Source organism: Lycorma delicatula, chromosome 1 (genome assembly GCF_047948215.1).
Source record: "Lycorma delicatula isolate Av1 chromosome 1, ASM4794821v1, whole genome shotgun sequence".
Lineage (NCBI taxonomy): Eukaryota > Metazoa > Arthropoda > Insecta > Hemiptera > Fulgoridae > Lycorma > Lycorma delicatula.
The window spans coordinates 252,017,145-252,037,653 of record NC_134455.1 but is presented as its reverse complement, the minus strand read 5'-3'; the positions used below and the strand labels follow the sequence as shown (position 1 = coordinate 252,037,653).

General features: G+C 33.7%; 1 protein-coding gene across 1 annotated transcript; it reads right to left on the bottom strand.

Moving 5' to 3' along the window:
* Positions 1 to 8,186: 8,186 nt before the first annotated feature.
* Positions 8,187 to 19,852, bottom strand: LOC142330386 (uncharacterized). Its single transcript, XM_075375614.1, has 2 exons — positions 19,345 to 19,852; positions 8,187 to 9,553 (listed from the first exon to the last, which is right to left on the bottom strand). Exons 1-2 carry the CDS (start codon positions 19,771 to 19,773, stop codon positions 8,780 to 8,782), a joined length of 1,203 nt encoding a protein of 400 aa, XP_075231729.1. The 5' UTR covers positions 19,774 to 19,852; the 3' UTR covers positions 8,187 to 8,779.
* Positions 19,853 to 20,509: the final 657 nt, after the last annotated feature.

Below are 20,509 nucleotides of genomic sequence, written 5' to 3'. Positions count from 1 at the left end.
TACTGTGAAGTCTATCATCAGATAACTCATTTAAAAATTGAATTACTGATTCATCACTACATTTAATCATTTTAAACTATAAAAATCACAAATTAAACAGTACTATAACCTAACACGTTAAACTGAAATGGTTTGATAAGAGCTCCTTGAAGCAAGCATCTTTCATAACCTAGTCAAAAGATGTAAGGCTTCGCGACCTGCTGAAAAGATTGACCAGTCACAAAACAATGCCCCCAAGTATACAGCAATGTACTACTGACTTTTCTCTATCAATCCCCTGCTTATTCATGTATGAATGAATGGTACCCATCTTTCACACTTTACACATGAGTTTTAAACTCAGTATTATATGGTGGATGATTGGTCTCACGTTTTATACTATAACATACTATTTGGGTTACTGATTATTACTACGTAGTCACCCTGTTACATAAATTGCATGGTTGAAGTTTCAGCATGGAGGATGAAAATGAAATAATGTTTATGTAAGCAGTCCTGCATTTCTTGAATTGGATGTAGTAAATTTTTTTCTGCAGTACGATTGGTTTTCTGTAATTATTAGCAAATTTCTGGTTGAACTTTTTATTAATTTTTCTTCAATCCATTTTAAGTAATTTTCTGAACACGTAGAAACGTGATGGTCATCACTTTCTTCTAGGGATACATCCCATTTTTCCTTCTGCATGTATTATAATTATTGTAATTAACTTATTGCCTTAAAAATGTACAAAAGTGTGCCTTCTGGTGTAGTTAACAAAACCTTGGATGGGATTTGGTGTAATTTCTTTGATAACTTTTTTATTTTTAATTACTTTCTGAACACTCAATTGGGATAATTTACACACAATTGCTGCTATTCATTCTTCACACTTTTGAATGAATATAACCCTTTCCACATTTTCAAAAAGTATTTGCTTCCTTTTTTATAAAATCATATACTACATTTTTTATATCTTGAACTTGCCAATTTAATTTTTTATATTTTATAATGTATTTAAGTTCATTCATTTTGCATGAAACTAAAATAAGAAAATAAACACTTACATAACTTATCCTATACAGTGTAGACAGGACAAATCAAGAAAAAAAAGCAGCATCATTGGAAATTCACAAGCAACACCTGAAAATCATTATTTTGTAGCTGCAACTTATATTAGTTTTAAGGTAATTGTTATTAATTTTGTAAAAGATACTTGTTATCATTATTATTTAAGAAATGGTGATTCATTTATTATGAATAATTGTTTCACTCTATGGGAAACCTTCACAGATTGCGCATCATTACACATCTATAATAGTTTATCTTTCTTAAAATAACAGATTTTGTCTAGAACTGCAAAGTTTGTTAATTTAAATGGCGCATAATAAAACTTTATAATAAAAATTAATTTTACTAATCTATTAAATTTCAGGAAATTAAAATAACTGGTTCAAAGGTAATAGTTTATTACAATTAATTGTATTGGTAATAATTTTTGTGAAGGACTATAAAGTGTAAAAGTTTAAAATGAATTCCATTTTATAATAACTGGTAGAAGAAAATATTTTCAGAATGATTGATATACACTATAACAGGTATCAGGCAACAAGCATCAAATTTTGTGGCAACGCTTACAATTAATTTAATGATACAAATATGTTAAAGTGAGTAAGAATTCAGTTATTCACACATCAAATGCAACTGGGAACAGGTAATGCTAATCATTGGAGATAAAAAAAAGTGTGCATCTGTTTCAACAGAAACATCAATTGTTTGAGTTTTCAACTATAAATATTTTCCCTGCGAGTCAACCTACACTTCCATTGTGTGGCATATTGTATAACTGTATTTGTTCAACCGTTTTAATAAAATATAATAAAAATTACAAAACTTATTTCTCCAACTGGAAATTCACTAGAAATGAAGACGTACGTAGTACCCAAAAGTGCTCTGAAATTGAAAAAGTAAAACCAAATTATACATAAAAATAAATAAATAATCTGCCATAATAGTTTGAACAACTGGCTCTTTATAATTTAAACCTTGGAAGATAAAAAAAATTGAAAAACAAATACAACTGATTAGCAGTCAGTTGTGTTAGAAAAAGAGTGCAGAAAAGTAAAATTAAGAAGGTGAATTTTTTTCAAAAAAAAAGAAGGGTGATCAGGGCTGGTCTAGTGGTGAACGCGTCTTCGAAAATCAGCCGATTTTGAAGTCGAGAGTTCCAACATTCAAATCCTAGTAAAGGAGTATCTGAATACTAGATTGTGGATGCTAGTGTTGTTTGGTGGTTGGGTTTCAATTAACCACACATCTCAGAAATGGTCGACCTGAGACTGTACAAGCTATACTGATGGTGATTCCCAGAGACTAAACAGGAAAAAAAGAGGGTGATCAATGAAAGACATGCAACTGCCTAATAAAATTTTACATTGTGGAAAGTTGTACTTGAAGAATGTCAGTACGTATGTAAAATATCATTCTTAATAACAATTCAAATACTTTTATCACTTCAAATCTAAAAGAAATTATATTAATTAAACAATACGTCTGATGGATGTATTGAGGTGTTAAGTGAAAACGCATATTTGTTTTCTCATGGGCCAAAATATTAAATGTGTTAGATGTTTCCTTATAAATATTTATTGTAATTAAATAAGATATTCTATAAAAAAAATAGAACTTTCTGAAATGGGTTCAGTGAAAAATGAATAAATAATTATTAAAAACACAGGTTCAGGGTATGTATGTACAAGGTGCAGCTGAAAAGTAATGCACAATGCAACATAACGGGTGAAGAAAATGTCAAAAATCTCCAGGTACTTCCAACTAGTTGTATTCCCCCACTACTAACATTCCAAAACTTGTTTACCCATGTCCTCTAATTTTCACTCGGTCACTATTGACAATATAGACAATATTAACAATATAGACAGAACACATCAAAAACATTATTGTAACGAAAGAGATGACCTCCTTTTCAATAATGAGATCGGAGATGAAATTTAGGTATATAATTTTGCATATAGTGTTTCTGGGATTCTAAATCCGTTACATGACTGATTATATGGAAGCTATGCCAACTTTAAGTTCTGTGCGATATATATCAGGAGACATATTTGGCAGTCCACGTAGCCAATAATTCTACTATACAATAATGCTCAACCACATACATCGTACACAACCTTCACGGTTTTTATGAAGGAGCAATATGAACCAATTCCACACCTTCCATACTCACCAGATTTGGCGCCCTGCAATTTTTACTTCTTTCCACAATTAAAAATCTGATGTGGACACCACATGACTTCCTTGTATGCCTATTAAATTACATACACAAATTTTTTTTAAAGTGAAAAGTAAATAAAATTTTATTCCAGTAATCAGAGGTTAATAATTATTAATAGAAATATATATTTAAATTTAAAAAAAAAGTTAAAAAAAGAAAAGGAGATGCAAATCAGATCTGAACTGATGTGCCTTCCCCTCATAAGAACCAAAATTTATTTGGCTATAAATATGGAACCAATAAAAATAGGTAGCACTTATATCATTGAAAATCTCTCAATCAGTGCTTATTACTGCAGTTACGAAAAAGTCCAAAATCCAAAAAAATTTGGATTTGGGCATTTTGAACACTTTTTGTCCAGTCGATTGCAATCAAATGGGGAGGTGTACAACTAGATGTTACAACAGTCCTACATTCAATATTTCAGCATCCTACGAATACAAGTTTTTGAGTTATGCGAGATATATAGTACGTCAAGCTAAAACTACTCAAAATTGATTAGGGATGGTCAAAATAGATATTTCTGATGAAAATGGAAATTTTTTGTGATCACAATACTTCCTTTACTTGTACAAGGAAGTAAAAATTAAATGAATTTGAGCCAAAAACAAAAAAAAAGAGAGGAAAAACAGAATATTACATTTGTTAAAAGTGAGGAATAAATTTTAAAAAATTCTAAAAATATTCATTCATTGGTTAATGTTTAATTCGATTTTCTATAAATCTAACACCCCTTCTAATAAAAGTTAAACAATAACGTAAAAATTTTCAAAAAGCTTTTCTTTGTTTAAGATACAGGGTTTATAATTTTGGAAAATTATAGACTCTTTTTGAAAGGCCTGTATAATGTGATACAAAATACCAAAAAAATAAAATAAAAATTTATCCCATTTATTTATTATAATATTAATATCTAAAAATTTTATATTAACTCTTCAACCCAGTATTCAAACCTTTAAAGCCCTACCCTACAGATGGTTTTGCTTTCTTCTCAGTGGGTGGAATCCTTTCTATGAAATGCCCTGCAGTAAGGCTCTCTGGTGGGGCTGTTTTAGAAGGTCTATTAGGTCCATGAGAAACCTCAACTTTTCTATGCGTTTCAAATGAATTCCTGTGCTAATTGAAGTCTGTAATTTAGTCAGCTGAATTTTTTTTACATTTTGTGATCCATTGTATGCGATACATATTGCATACTTTCATCGTCACTACTGCCATCACTGTATTCAGTTATCTTTATTTTCATTGCTATTTTCCAGCATAAAATTTTCATCACTTTTGTCACTATCAAATATTCTAATGTTACTGTTATATGTCTCATCTAAACATTCGATAATTTGTTCTGATGTAAGATTACGTGACATACTTTGCCCGGCCATGATCATTCATTCACTGCCAGACACAACTGATTGAAAGAAGGGCATTCAACTTCATAAAACAAAAAAGTATTTCATCAGCAATATACTATCCTATGCAGTTATAAAAATACGGAGGGGGAAGAATGAAGCCTTGTGATAACACGTACCAAGTTGTACAAACAAGCATCAACAAATGGCAGAGTTATGAAGTTTTAAAACAAGCACTGTGTGCTGCGAGACTGTCATGTCCATCCGACAACAATACATACAACTTAACATGCGCCTGACAGTCTTGCGCTCCCAGCTTGTAGAATTAAATTTAAAAAATTCCTCTTGTTAAATAATCAGCTTCCCATTATTTTATTAACTCAAGTGACAAAAAACAGTTCAAAATGATTTTAAGCACTAAAAGAGGTATTTAAAATGGTTATATCTTGCAGACTCCAATGCGATAATAAAATCAGCAAAAAAATTTCACGTCATACTATTAATATAAACTGTGTTGTTATGATATAATTAAAATATTATAATTGTGTATAATTTTTTTTTTTTTTTTTTTGGTTGTTTGTGGGCGAAAAACGCTTGGGTGTTATCATCATGGGTAGTTATTATTAAAAAGGTAATATAACTCCAAAATAATAAGGTAAACAAGGTGTAAACGTAATATTAATCATATAATAAAAATTTACTAAAACAAGCCAAGAAGGCAAAATAAAACCCAAAACTAATATCACAAAGTTGATAAAATATTAAAGATAAAATAATAAAATAAAGAAAGTATAAAAACTTACCTAACTCTGATGGGTTGTGCAAAAATCCCCACCCCGGATAGTAAAATTTAACACATAGAACTAAAAAATCAGAATGAAAATAAAGGTTAAAATTATTAAAAAAATCTCCTTAATTATGTATAATACTACTACACTTCTTCCACCTGACAAAATTGATTTAAAAGAAAACATTATTTATAGAAGAACTAATTATTTCTAAATTCATGGCTTCCCATGATTTTTTGTTTTAGTTAACAGAATAAAAGACTGTTATCAGTGAATGTTAAAGGAAAAGAGAATTATTTAATCATATCAGCATAATCATGCATGCTGTCAAACCAAGTTAACACTCAAAAGTAAAAATATAATACTGTTAATCAAATTACTTACCAACCCATATTAAGTTATTTCATTTTGGGGAGTCCCTTTCACTAGTAAGAATACATTGTGATTTTCTGACGTCCAGATACAGACATATGTCTGTTGTTTTCTCCAAAAAGATGAAATATTTACTCATTACTAAATCAATACAATCAAAAAGTCTCCTTTATTCTACAATGTTTCGATGGCATGGTTGGCACACATGGGGTAGAGTTGGCTTCAAATCTTGTAACTATAAACTGTTAGATGCATATGTAAGTGTTTCCTTAAAACATTCCACACTGTCATCATTAGCATGACTAGTTGCGGTTGCCCTTCCAACCAAATTATTTACAACTACAAGGAAAGACTTCCTAACACATTCAACATTTCTTCTGACACCCTTGGCTGTCCCATACTCTTCCCTTTATAAAGACATACAGTCATCTAAAACAGATTGTATCATTAACGAATGTCATTGTCACTTGCAGGTTCACAAATAAACTTACAGAAAGGGAGCAACAGCACTTGATATGGTGGAGGTATTGTCCATTTGGCAGATACTAAAATATGCCACAAAGCCAACAAAGACAATGTATCACAGAAGAGTTTCAGCCAGTGGTAAATAAAGCAATAGATAAAAATTAACAGATAGATGCTTCAACTCTGAGAAGCAATTAGTTATATAATACTCTAAGCCTATCACAACAAGTATGAGCAGACAAAGAAATTATAAGATTATTAGAAGTTTAAACAAAAAGCACATAAACTAGATGATCAAAACATAGAATGTATACCTTAAAGCTAGATATTGTAAGAATTAATAAAGTGAAATTGTGAGATACAAAAGGTTTTGGTTAAAGAATTATACAGAATGACAAAATCAGAATTTGGAATTACATATGTTACAGTTGTAGTAACAATAAAAAAGAATACACAGCAAAGAGATGTTAAAAGCAACACAACAAAAAATCTATTTTAGTCCAGACAGATTAACCATACTCTCATCTATTACAATATCAGAGATTTATGCTGGAAGCTTGCAATACCACATCTGGAGAAGGATAAATATAAACAATGTTCCGCTTTAAAAAAGGGCTCTTTCAAAGAAATGAAAATAACTAGACTTTTAGATTTCTAGACCAAGTATAAAATAGCAGTAATGAACACTATTTTAATAATCATAAAAGAAAACAGTATGCAGAGATGTAGCCAGCAATTAAGGAAGATAAAAGATGCATTATTATACTGGTTAAGCACAGATTTCCAAACAAAATAACGACCGCAAAATGTACCAGGAAAAAACTGATTTCAATTACAACTACAACTACTTTCAATTACAACTGTTACATTCCACTTTGCCGTTGGGTGCTGCTACCTAGTAAGGGCTAGAGTCTCCCTGGCAAGCTTGGTCAGGCGATCTGATCATGCCATGTCCTACGTCATAATGCCACAGGGAGTGATCATTATGAGGTAGCAACTTATTCATTTGGTGCTTGAATCTGATCCAAGGCAGTCACGTCATACTCTTAGTCTAGATGGACTTCATTCTTTGTTCGGATGAACATTAGCTTTAATTTTGTATTTAATTTTATATTTTTTATTTTTATATGTCAAGTTATATGTTATGTTACAATTCATTTCATTAACTGTCAAGGTGACAATTCATTAAACCATTATTCAACAAGCAACAAGGCTTTCTTTTCATTCATCACCTATGAACATACAGTCCAACTTTCCTCTAAAATCTACCACAACGTGTTAATGGTCTTCAGGTGAGATCGTTCATAACAACTAAGTAATAAAAGTGCAAATCAAAGAGAAGAAACAATAATATGGGATAGAGACTGAAAAAAGGAGCATAAATGTTAGATATACGTCTGGAACAGGACATTTTGTAGAAATTGGATGGATGTAGTTAAAAAAGGAAATTATTAAGGTAGTAAAAAAGTTAGGCAGAAAATGATAGAAAATGACAACTGATAAATAAATGCAAAATGTACAAAACCTGTTGTTGAGTGGAAAGTGATGCATAAAAAAATAGTATCAATACTAAAAAAATATTTCTCTTCAGCAAATGTAAATTAAACTGAAGTTCAAGGACAACATATTTCAAAAGGAAAAACCAATTAGCTAAGACAGACCTTTGTGCATTAATGTATTTCAGTATTCTGTAATCAATTTTTGTAACTTGCAAACTGTACTACCATATTTTACAGAATTGTAACAAAATGAAATTTGTCATCAAATCAGGTTTATCCACCCAAATAGTACATATATTCATGCTATGAAGATCATTTTAACAAGTTTTATTTTTCTAAAACCTCCAAGTTACAAAGCATGAAATTAATTAGAAACTACTATGTGTAAATATATACAAGTATATATTTGCTTTGTTTAAAGTTATAAATAAAAATATATACTGATTCCATTAAAAAAAAAGTTGCTTTATTTAATTGTAATACAATATAGAGAAAAATGGAATATTTCCAATCTTACAAGTGTTTACAGTATGCTATCAACATGTACTTGATATATAAGTAACTTATATTGCAAAAAAAATAATAATGCAAGTCTACATCTGAGAGTCTATGTTTTCTTCAGTTGGAAAGAAGTAAATCTAACGTGTCAAGGAGCAAATGTGACTGCTAATGTATCAACAGTAGTAACACTACACAGAAGGTTAGATGATTTTTAACTATACCCAGGTGTTATTCTAGAAACACAAAACTTTACACCTTCAAGAAAAAACAGGAGAATTTTTGAAAGATAAAATAAATCTTTAATAGTATATAATATTTCAATTGAAAAAATAATCTTACAAAACGCCCTACTATATCCAAACCTATTTACTTGTAAACAGTTTAATTTAAAACTCTGATAAGTAACTAACCATTTCTACAGACACAGAGGCAACTGTTCTAAAGATAGAACATACATTTTATTAGTTACAAAAAAGTCACTAACTGAAAGCAAATATGTAAGTAAAAACAATTCCTGACTAATGATTAAAAATTCTTTAAATTTATTCATATGATGCCTGGATATAATCTCGTTCCAAAAAATGTTTAATGATATCAACAAGAGCCTGTGTACCTTTTTCTCCTCCAATACTTGAAAATATACGAGTCTGCTCCTGGGGGTTAAGAGCAATTAATTCTTCTAAGACAACACCTTCATTATCCATCATAAAAGGAAGGAAATAACTGCAAATTATATAACCATAAGCAGCAAATTTTTTGAAATTTGGTTCAGGTACATTCATATTAGGAACCACAGATTTTACGCCATCTTTGTAAGCATTAAGAAGATCATCCCAATGCTTATTCCTCAATTCTTGAGAAGTGTTCATATACAGAAAGAATGCAAGTTCTGTGGCAGGAGATGCATACATTGGTGTCTGAAAATCAAATAACTTAATACCATCAGGACCCCCATCTTTGCCATAATGGAAGAAAACATTATTTCTACAAAAGTCACCATGACAAACAACAGCTTCTGGTTCTTCTGAAGCAGCAAGAGCATTAAGAAATTTTACTGGATCTTCATAATTTCTAAGGAATTCTTTCAAAAGATTTTCAGAATAATTTGCTTCAATTAAAGGTAATACTCCTCGGCTTCCACATAATTTAAACATATCTTTCCAAGTTCTAATGAAATTGTCATCCCACTTGCTCTGCAATTTACTGACAGTGCTCATGAATAAATTTAAATCACGCTGTTTAGCTGCATAAGAAAGGCCATGAAATTTTCCAATAGCTCTCATCGCCAAAGCACAGTGATCATAGTCAAGGAAAACCTGTTTAACAGAAATATAAACTTTAGATACAAATATACAGTTTAAAATAAATATTACCCAAAAGTATTACTATTTGAACTAAAATACAATTAAAATAAAAATATTTATTCAATGGTAAGTTTTACAACATACATGTTTGAGCACGTGATAATTTAGTGTATCTAAAAATCTATAGGTCAGAATAAAATAGATAAAACAAATCCCAACAGTAGTCTGAAATCAAATCTTCAAAGAGATGCATTATACAGTAACTTAACAAATTGTAAAAAGTGTGCAACCAGCACACTACAGTATCAATCGTAGTATAAAACGTAATCTACAGTACGTACCTACAGTATAAAACATAATGGTTGTATTCATCTGTTTCATTTACAACAAAAAAAAAAAACAAAAAAATGATTCTTATAATAAAATAATTATTACTCTGTTTAATTACAAAATTTAAACTGACCATATTACAGAAGAGACTCAAAAATGAGATAAAAATGGTACACGGGTGACTGGAGTTGACATGTAAAGCGATCATAGGCCAAGTGGTTCACCGAAAATCATCAGGAAATTGAGGGACGGGCAATACTGATCGAGACATTTAGTGATGAAATAGAGTCGATTACTCTTGCACCTCACAAACATGGGTGGTATCAACATAAAAAACAGTATGCCACAAATCCTTGAATACCATCTGAGGAGTAATCTTTTGTCTGGGCTTTTGGAGGTAGATGATAGTGAGATTACTGATGAACTTCGTCCCCAAGATGTTGTAGAGATGAGCCGAATTATGAAACGTCAGAGCGGAATGGAGGAACCTACTCCCTCTCTTATACTAATGTTTAACCTTCCAGTATTGCTGGAGAAAATAATAGTAGGCAACATGTCTATTCGAGTACGACCATTCATTTCCAACCCTCTGCTTTGTTTCAGTGCCAAAGGTATGGCCACACTACAGCTTCTTGCTCGAACACTGCAATATGTGCTGGATGCGTAAAACAATGCCACAACGACTCTGAATGCCAGAAGGAAGAAAAATGTGTTATCTGTGGGGGATCACATTCAGCTCGCTCACGAGACGGCTCAACTTTTAAAGAAGAGAAAGCAATTCTCAACATTAGTATCAAGCAAAAGCTATCATTTCCAGTCACACGAAAAGAGTATAAAAAGGCGCTAACCCTAGAACTTGGTAAAAATAGGCAGTCTGTTTTGCAGCAGATACATCAAAGCCAATCCCTACAAATGCAAGTAATCAACAATGTGGATCCTGCTTGTAAATTGCTGTAAATTGAAACTGCTTGTCAGGTGTTATCTGATCAGGTCACCTCGCTCACAACCATTATTTCAGAGTAAACAAAGAATACAAGCAAGAGGAAACATTTTTGTGGAAAGACTGACAGTGGTTTACCAAAAACCACTTTAATTGATACATGACCAAATAAAATTCCCGCTGCTCCAACACACAGTTAACTACCAAGTTCCCTATGAAGGGATCAATCAAAAAATCGTCGCTTGGTACGGTGTCTTTGGCCTCCCAGGCTTTCAAGTCCTCACCACCATCTCGAGGACACTTCAAGAATATGGAAGCCTATGAAGTGCCCGGAGAAGGGAAGCACTTTTTTAAAAATTTCAATAGAAAAAGAAAAAACTGGATAGTATTTGATAAGTAATCATATCATGCATGAGATTTATCATGCATGCAGAGATTTTATATAATAAAACAAGAAAAATTATCTTTTTTATGACTACAAAAATTATTCAATGGAATGTTTGCGGTCTCTGTTCTCACCGAGAGGATATTAAAATCCTAATAAAGAAAGAAAATCCTCCAATACTGTGTCTGCAGGAGACTCACCTACGTCTCCAGAATGATGTGTCCTTTTGCAGATACGTCTGCGAAAGATACGACTGTCAAACTGGGGGCAAAGGACGTGAGGGTGTGGCCGTTTCCTGAAGGGAATCGTAATAGCCACCTGTGTTCCACAAGTGACAAACATGCCTGCAGTATCAGTTATGATATTGGCACCATCAGAATGAATATCTGCAACTTATATCTTCCTCCAAATTCTGGTATCAGTGAGGATGAACTGTCCAGTCTGTTTTCCCAAATTCCTATGCCCTGCCTAATAACTGGCGATTTCAAAGCCCATCACCATTTTTGGGGCTCATTGTCATGCTCTCCCCAAGGCAATAAAGTCGATCGACTGAAGCAAAACATAGATCTCTGTTTACTGAACTATGAATCGTACACATTTATGTCATCTTCATCAGGTAAATTTTTGTGCATCGATCTGTCCTTATGTTCAGCAGCCTTACTCCCATGTCTTACCTGGTGCATTTCCATAAAAACTTCTTTAGAAGCGATCGTAGACCAGTTATAATCTTAGCTGGTGATAGTCATTTGCCTCAGAGTCAGCCACACAGATGGGTGGTACAGAAAGCGGACTGAAAAGGGTAGTACGGATTCCTTCGGCCAGTATAAGAGCGGTGGCGCAATCCAACATCTTGTCAAGTTTACAAACAAAATTCTCGATAGCGCGAATGAATTCATCTCTTTAAAATCTGGAAAGCCAAAGATGGCCTGCTGTTCCTTGGTGGGATGAAGACTGCAGGCGTGCACTAAATATCGGCGAATGAAGACCAACGAATTTCAATCGAAGACCGATGAATGAATTGCTCTGCGCTTTCCGCAACGCGAGGGCTGTGGCATGGTGGTTTCACCGATGATGATGGTGAATAAATAGAGGGGTTTTAGCACAGCATGTGCTAAAACCGGATGCGGGATTATTTTTAACTGGGCTAATATCCAACAGATAGTGGAAATTGCGGGTAGTTGCGTTAAAACATCCGTCCTGACGGACCTTGGTCATGGGCTTGGGAGCCCGGGTTATGTCAGTAAGTCGGCCTGCGTTTCGGCGTAGTGTGTCATTGTAGGGGCATAACTCGCTGCTACCGTCTTAACTGGGATAAGCGGGGAATCGTTGATCAGTTTGTGCTGCTGTGTGGTCCCGTATTTAAATTGTAACTATAGGGCATTTGGTAGATTTAGAGTAGTTAGGAAATAATTGGTGGCAGTTTGGAAACCGCTGTCACGGTAATAGTCTGGATTTACACCCCTCGACTAGGTTTTGCTACTGGGAATTTGAAAAACACGCTATCTTGGTCGCCTTTTCAGTGACGGACAGGAGATCTGAGTCCGGCGAGTTAGGCGGGCGAACCCGTTAGGTTGTCTGTGTGTACAGAGAACCTATCGGCGTAGAAGTGGGTTCCTAGGGGTGGAGGGTAGGAAAGAGTTCCAACGCTACGACGGATACTGTACACAAGTGTCTCCCTGGCGGTTTATGCTGTATGGGCAGCGGGTCGGGAAGAGAGCCGACCAATGCAAGGAGTGCCGGCATGAATACAACCCTCGTAAAGGTTTCGGCCAGAGGAGTTGGTGGTCGTTAGATCAGCGGTGCTCGGGCGTCCTTCTCTCCCCTTTCACGGTTCGCGCTGTAACCTGGGAAGGATAAGTTGCTGCCGTGTCTGTGGTAATGAGCGGGGTAGCGGTCGAGCATGCGCATCCAGATGGCGGGCTCTGCGTACGTCGGACTTACCCGTCCTATTCCGGTAGGGAGCCCTGTGGTGTTAGGCGCGTGTACGGCGTGTTTTTCAAGTTAATATAGGGCTGGGTCCGACTTCTCTCGCATGCAGTCGTCGGGCTTTTCTTCAGTTTCGTGACCCCTGTGCGTGGGGAGAATGTTCCTCTTTGTGTACAGGGTAGACCGGCGAGTATGCGGCGTCCGGGAGAGGCTGTGGGGGTTCGTGAACCCTGGGACGCCCTCACCGACCTCTCACGCACGCTTTCTAATATCCGCAGTCCATCCGAGAGCCCATTTAAGGGTCAAGTTATTTAAAGAATAAACTAGGGCGATCTTGCTGTTTGCAGCAACATTGTATTGTGATTTATCGGATAATTTATTTTATCTTCGGTGTTTGTATTGATTGTCATTGTTTATATTGATTTAAGATGCCCTTGTTCCTGTTCCTTGTTCCCGGGACATAATTATCTGGGTCCAGGTAACCCAATTGATAAGGGAGAACCGGTGGATCGTGACGACGAAATTGCTCGTCGCCACGATATTGCCTATGAGAACGCTATAACAGCTGGCAAACTGGCATAGTGCAGTTGGAGCGGCTGGACTGTCGGCCAAATACGCGGCTGAGTCGGTGTGCAGTACCCTAGAATCGGGGAAAGTGGAATTGCAACATCGCATATGTAGACCTCGAGAAGGAGGATAGAAGGCGAGCACGTGCTCGAAGAGGCGAGGAGGACCTATAGTAATAGGTCCTCTGAGAAAAAGAAAGGCAGAGGTACGGAAGATATGTTGATGGTCGCGGGCAGGTCAGTTGCTCGCGTGTGGAAATACGAGGGATACGAAAGGTTGTATCAGGACAATGATTATAGGCGGCCTGAAAGTTCCTCTTATAATTATTGGCTGGAAGGCCAATTAGCTCTGAGGATGCATGAGATAGAGCGGGAGGAAGAAGAGGAAGAAAAGAGGAAGAAGGATGATGAGCTGCTCAGGCGGTTGACTAAGCTAAATAGGAGAAAAGCGGCGGCCCGATCGGCAGAGACAGGTACAGACTGCAGTGAGTCGGAGGTTGTCGAGGAAGAGACGATAGAGGCCAACTTCGCGGAGGGCTCCGAACACGAGGTAGAGGCAGGTGCAGTAGGTATTTCGCCTCGAGAGACATCGTCGTCCTCTGAACAGTGAAGCTGGTGAGACCGCATACTATCTGCGAGCGCTGTCACTCAGTTTCGCGGGAGTGCACCGTTCTTGGCGATTACCGAGGCTGAGGTACATCAAGCTATCTGTAGTTTAGGTAGGGGTAAGACCTCAGGCTTTGATGTAATAACGACGGAGCTTCTTGTTTGCTCGGGGTAAGTGTGAGAGCTGTCACACGTGTATTTAATAAATTGTTTGGAAGATATTTCCCTGCATGAAGCCAGTCAAAAAAGCCTGAAGTTATTTTTCTTAATAAGGCGGAGGGCTCGACTATACCCAGTAGTCAATTGAAAAAGAACCTTCAGGCTGCCCTTCACGATAGTTGGAAGGAACTTAAAATTAGAAACATTAGAGAGACCAGCAAAGAATTACTTGTAGTTGCAGACGACAAGGAGACAGTCCGGGTGATCAGGGAATCTTCGGCCGTCGAACAATTGAATGTTAAAGTTGAAACTAAAAGGATGCGCAGGCCCCACATCATTGTTTCTGATACTGATCGCAGCCTTTCTGATGGAGAAGTTCTGTCCCTAATAAGGGAACAAAACACCGATATAGACGAAGCCGCTTTTAGGCTAGTCTTTAAAACTGGTAGGCGTGATGCCCAAAAATATCATGGAGTTTTTGAGGTAAGTGCTGGTCTCTTTCAAAGGTTTACATCCGAGGGTAGATTAATTGTTGAATTTGGATCCTGTCGGGTCAAAGAATACCTTGATGTTCAAAGATGAATTAAGTATTGTAGGTATGGGCAAAGAGCCAAATTTTGTAAATTTACACTGGTCCGTGTGCATTGTGGCGAGGAAGGCCACAAACGCGATGACTGTTTACAGAAGTCAGAGGCTCTGGCCTGCGTGAACTGGAAAAGGTTACGCAAGAATCATAAGCACTCAGTTGCTAGTAGAAAATGCAGTTGTTATTTGCGGGCAGTTGAGATATACTTTAAATCTCTTAATGGATAAGTTTGATCAACTTAATGCCCACAGTGCTTATTTAGTCTAATTTGAATTAGGTGAAATTTTTGAGCGATGGAGCCTCGATGTTATCTTCCTGTAGCACCCTTATGTGATTAGGGGTGATCTGCCAGGTTTTTATGGCTGGAAAAAGTTTTGCATAGGACATAATAGCATATCTGCTATCCTGTGTAGGAGGTGCTTGATAGTGTCTTTGTGCGACAGGCTTCTAACACACATCATGTAATGGTCAGACTTGTCATTAATGGTCAGAACTTGATTGTAGTCAGCTCGTAATTTCAGTATAGAAATCTCACTGAGGAACATTTGGTAAGATGGGATAGGACCCTTAAGACTGATAAGCAATTGTGCAATCCTTATAAGTGCTGATATTAATGCCAAATCGCTTTTTTGGCACAGTGGGATCACTGATTTTAGTGAAGGCGATCCTGATCAGTACATAGCACTACTTGCAAATTATCGCAGGGAGAAGGCCAAGTACTATCATTATATTAGGTCCTCTAAGCGTAATTCCTGGTGCTCATTTGACCAGGAGCAAGGAAATAAAGACCCCTGGGGTGTTGTGTACAGAGTCCATGGACATAAGCATAGGATTATTTATACAGCAATTAGAGATACTGGTACATCAGTGAAGTGGATCATTTTAAACATAAAAATACAGCCAAATACTTATGTACTCATTTAATTTTTGAATTTGTTTGTTTTCTCCAACCAGTTTTCCAGCTACTGCCAGATTTGGGTATGTATGTGTATATGTGTATGCGCGCGCGCGCGTGTGTGTGTACAAGCAAATACTGCTACTGGCTTGCCAGACTTGATGTAGCTGCAGAATTTAAATTATTTGTCGGCAAATTCCAATTTCATAAAAATTACTCTTTGGATGCCCATTCAGGTGTATGTATTGTTATAACTGCAATTATCGTTCTGAAACTTTTTACAGATTTTGATTAATTTGTAGTTGAATTCAATGTTTGAACTCTTAAATACTTGATATATAAACACTTCATATATAAAAAAAAATGCTTAATGAAAATTCAGATAACTGGCCAGCTGTAGTTCTCCCCAAAACATTTGTTTATATAGCTACAATTTTGAAGTCTACATTTTTAACAATTTTTTAATTTTTTAAGATTGTATAAAAAAACTGCCTTTTGGATACTACTTATGATGATGGATACTATAGACGCAGTTATATGGCTTAATAGTGTTTTTATAGTTAATGCATTTCTAAAATGTAAACAATTTTCTGCATGGATATAAAAAGTAATAATTAAAAATACCTATATAACCAATACCACCCAGCAAGCAAACATGTTATGAACTTAATTGATATTCAATAACATTATTTTAAAAACAAACTTTCTAATGCATTCTAAAAGAAAACACATCATAAAAATAAACAGAGTAAACTTCAAATTGGTAATAATTCAGTGTAAAAAAAATGTATTCATTATTCACATAGCTGTGATGTATAATTGTGCTTAAGAGGTAATACATTTTGTTTTTTAATTATAATTCAGTAAAAATGTGTATTAAGGCTGGAACTGGATTCATTTTAGCAAACTAATTTTCTATAATTAATACAATTTCCCTTACAAAAAATATGCAAAAATGCATTTACCACATCAAATTTGAACACCTTACTTCAGTTTCCTCAGACATAATGATATACATTCACAATCTATCACAACTGACTTACTTAAAGGCAACTCTAGAAAACACTATATTATCACAGTCTTAAATCACTCTGTATAACATAAAATTTTAAATCTTTGAATTCTATACAGAATTCACAGCTTTCCACTTTCACAAAAAGATTATCAGGATGAACTACTCATAAGAAAATATTCAGCAGATAATAATAGTACAAACAACTATACAGATTTTAAAGCATTTATATATAAAAAAGTATATTCAATCACACTGCACACACTTATACTATTTGGAAATGCAATGACGTGAAAAAATCATTGGGAATGAAAACAGATTTTCATGAAGATTAAGTGTAAATAACCAGGTACAAATTTTTATACATTTATCCTAATATTAAAGAAACATTAATGACATAGTTCTGATACACAAGAACAACCCAAAATGAAAATGAGTACAAAAATATTAAATGGTTTTTTTGTGGTTTGTTATCATCAGTATCATAGTCATATTTGATAAGTGTATATATTATCAGATTTATAATGTTTGCTAGTGCATAAATAGCCAGCAACAAAATTTATGGTTAACATATTTATGGTTTATATTAACACGTTTAAGAACATAATATTTTTATCTCAATATTCAAATCACCATAGTAAGTTATTTGTTTTTGTTGCTTATGATGACAGTAGTGACCACCTTGTATTCTAAAAAAAGAAAAAAACATTATTTTAAATGCTGGCTACTTAATCTTAATATTATTTCTTGTTAACCAATATAGCTATGGATAAATAAAATACATATATGAATTCAATGGTATAAATGTATGTGTGTGAAATTCAGGTATATATAAACAATAAAGACAGTAAACAATTTACACCACAAAACTATATCCTAACTTTCAAACCTGACCTAATCCTAATATTCTTAAGGCAAAATATTGATTTACACATTTTTTAATTTTTAAAATAAGTAGTTAAAATTCATGAATCTATATTTAAATTATAAGTAATAAGTTAATGATACTTGATAATGTATATGTTTATAAATAACATACATAATCTTTTCAGAACTTAACTGTTGAATAAGGAAGTGCAATTATAAATAAAAATCACATTATCATCAAGATAATGTGATTTTTAAGATAGTGTAAATAACCACGTTCTATTTTTTACATTAATGATATATTTCTGATACACAAGAAGAGCATAACGCTAACAATAAAAAGGAAATTAAAGTATTAAAGAATATATTAGTTTAGGTTCGTTATCATCAGTATGTTTGCAAGTTCATAAATAGTCAGTAAGAAAACTATTTTAAATTTAACAATGTAGTTATTTCAGAGACTGCAATTAATGGGTTCTTATACCTTTTAATAATGAATTTTTTTACTTCAAACTTATAAATCAATATTCATATAATGATGTTCAAGAAACTTGAACATCCTCACACTTAATGGTGAACATTCTGTTACTGCATTGAATAATTTGGGGTTAACTTTCAATTCACACTTTTGAGGACTTAACCATTTTTTCTACAAATTCAAAATATTTTTATCTCTACATATAAATCTGGATAGTAAACATTTATTTTTATGTTGTTGCTTAAACTATGAGTAGTGGCCACTTCTTAATAAAAATATTATTATATGATGACTTCTTAAATGTATTATTTATTAACCACAATATTTATGAACAGATAAAAAGAACACATACACAAAACACGCGCGCGCACACATATATAGGCAATTAACAGTAAATAATTTCAACTATAAAACTAAATATTAACCTTCACACCTGACCTAATAATATTAAAGCAAAAAATGGTACTTACATATTAACGCCACCGCAGCTGCAGCTTTATTTAAAAATAAAGTAGTCAAACGGATTTCGGTGGAAAATGGGCCGATATAGAGTTTAACATAAACAAATAAATATTAATTTATAAATATAATTTAACCAAACTTAACCTACGCTCGCTAACCTTGACTAATTAACTCCCTAATTTTTTGAGTATTTATTTAATAAATTCAGTAATTATTACAATTATTTATTATTTAAATAATCGAATTGCAATAATTAGTGAATTTATTAAATTTTACTCAAAAAAATTACCGTGTTAATTAGTCAAGGTTAGCGAGCGTAGGTTAAGTTTGGTTAAATTGTATTTATAAAATAAATAAATATAAATAACCATTTATATTCTGTTTCAGCCCATTTTCCACCGAAATCCGATTGACTACTTTGTTTTTAAATAAAGCTGTAGCTGCGGTGGCGTTAATACGCAAGTACCCAAAAAATTGGTTTTAGACACTTTTTAATTTATGAAAAAAAAAAAATAGACTTCACTAATCGATATTTGCGTTATAAATAGCAACGATATTTGATAAGATAAAATTATCAATAACATACGTAACCTTTTCAGAGCTAAGTTTATAGCCCTGGTCACTTAGATCCTCTAGGACAATAAAATCCTTTTCCAAACCAGCATCTGTTTCGGCAATACCTAAATAATATTTGCAGCATAATTCTTTTATAATTTCATCTTTATCCAGCACAGGAAAAATCTTTGAATACATGAGTATTTCATTTTGAAATTGTACTTTCGGTTTGATTACGTCCCAAACCAACTGACTGTTTGTTTGTAATTTAATCACTACTTCATAATTTCGAATATCACTTCCCGATTTCACTATCAGTTTCAAAAACTCAACAGATGAAGCAAACTGATCTTCCCCCGAACGATCCACATCCCTTTGATAACCTATTTTACACCCTACACCAAAACATCCAGACTCTTCTAGTTTAGGGAGTATCCAACCAATCAGCTGTGAATTGCGCGACATTTCAGAAAATAACTAACCAAGTTTAGCACGCCAGCGTGGCACAACTATTTAAAAATCTGCTTGTAATACACCAACAGGTGTGGCTCTTTATTGATAAGCTCTACATTTTAATTACATAACGTAAGGCTAAATTAATGTTTACATTTAATAACAGTACACCAATACTGCATCATCATCATCATTACCGAATCTGGTTATCTTATATCTTTAGTTACGGTACCTTTTGTAAAAATAACGATTGCTGCTATTGTTGCAAATACCTAAGATTTAATTCCTTGGCAGTTATTGTTCACAGAAAAATATATATACTGCACATTGCTACATTTTTTATCTACCGCTATTTTTTTATGAGAATTAAAATAATAATCATTTTTTAGTTTTATTACTATTTTTGTACCTATTTTATTTTTACTTCACTAGTGTGAAGGATCGCTAAAACTTAAGATGTATTCTTTACACATTTATTTATTATGGCATTTAATTATTTACAAGTTTTGACAGATTATGACCGAATATTCTATGAAACTGAGAACTTATTTCATCAAAAATTTTTTATAAGAAATATTTTCGCTCCAAAGCAACAAAAGGCTTGATAAACTGTGCAAGGAAACATACCTTACAAACATAGTTCTGTATATCTTTAATAATTTGAATGTCATTTATAAATTTAAAGTTATGTATTCATAAAATTTAAATACTATTGCTGGTTCTCAGTTATTTTTCCAACATGAAAACA

Excerpts from the sequence above, each read along its gene's own strand:
- LOC142330386 (XM_075375614.1), bottom strand. The coding sequence starts at position 19,773 with ATGTCGCGCAATTCACAGCTGATTGGTTGGATACTCCCTAAACTAGAA. Across the intron at positions 9,554-19,344 it reads ATAAACTTAGCTCTGAAAAG|GTTTTCCTTGACTATGATCA; the intron begins GTTACGTATGTT and ends TCTGTTAAACAG.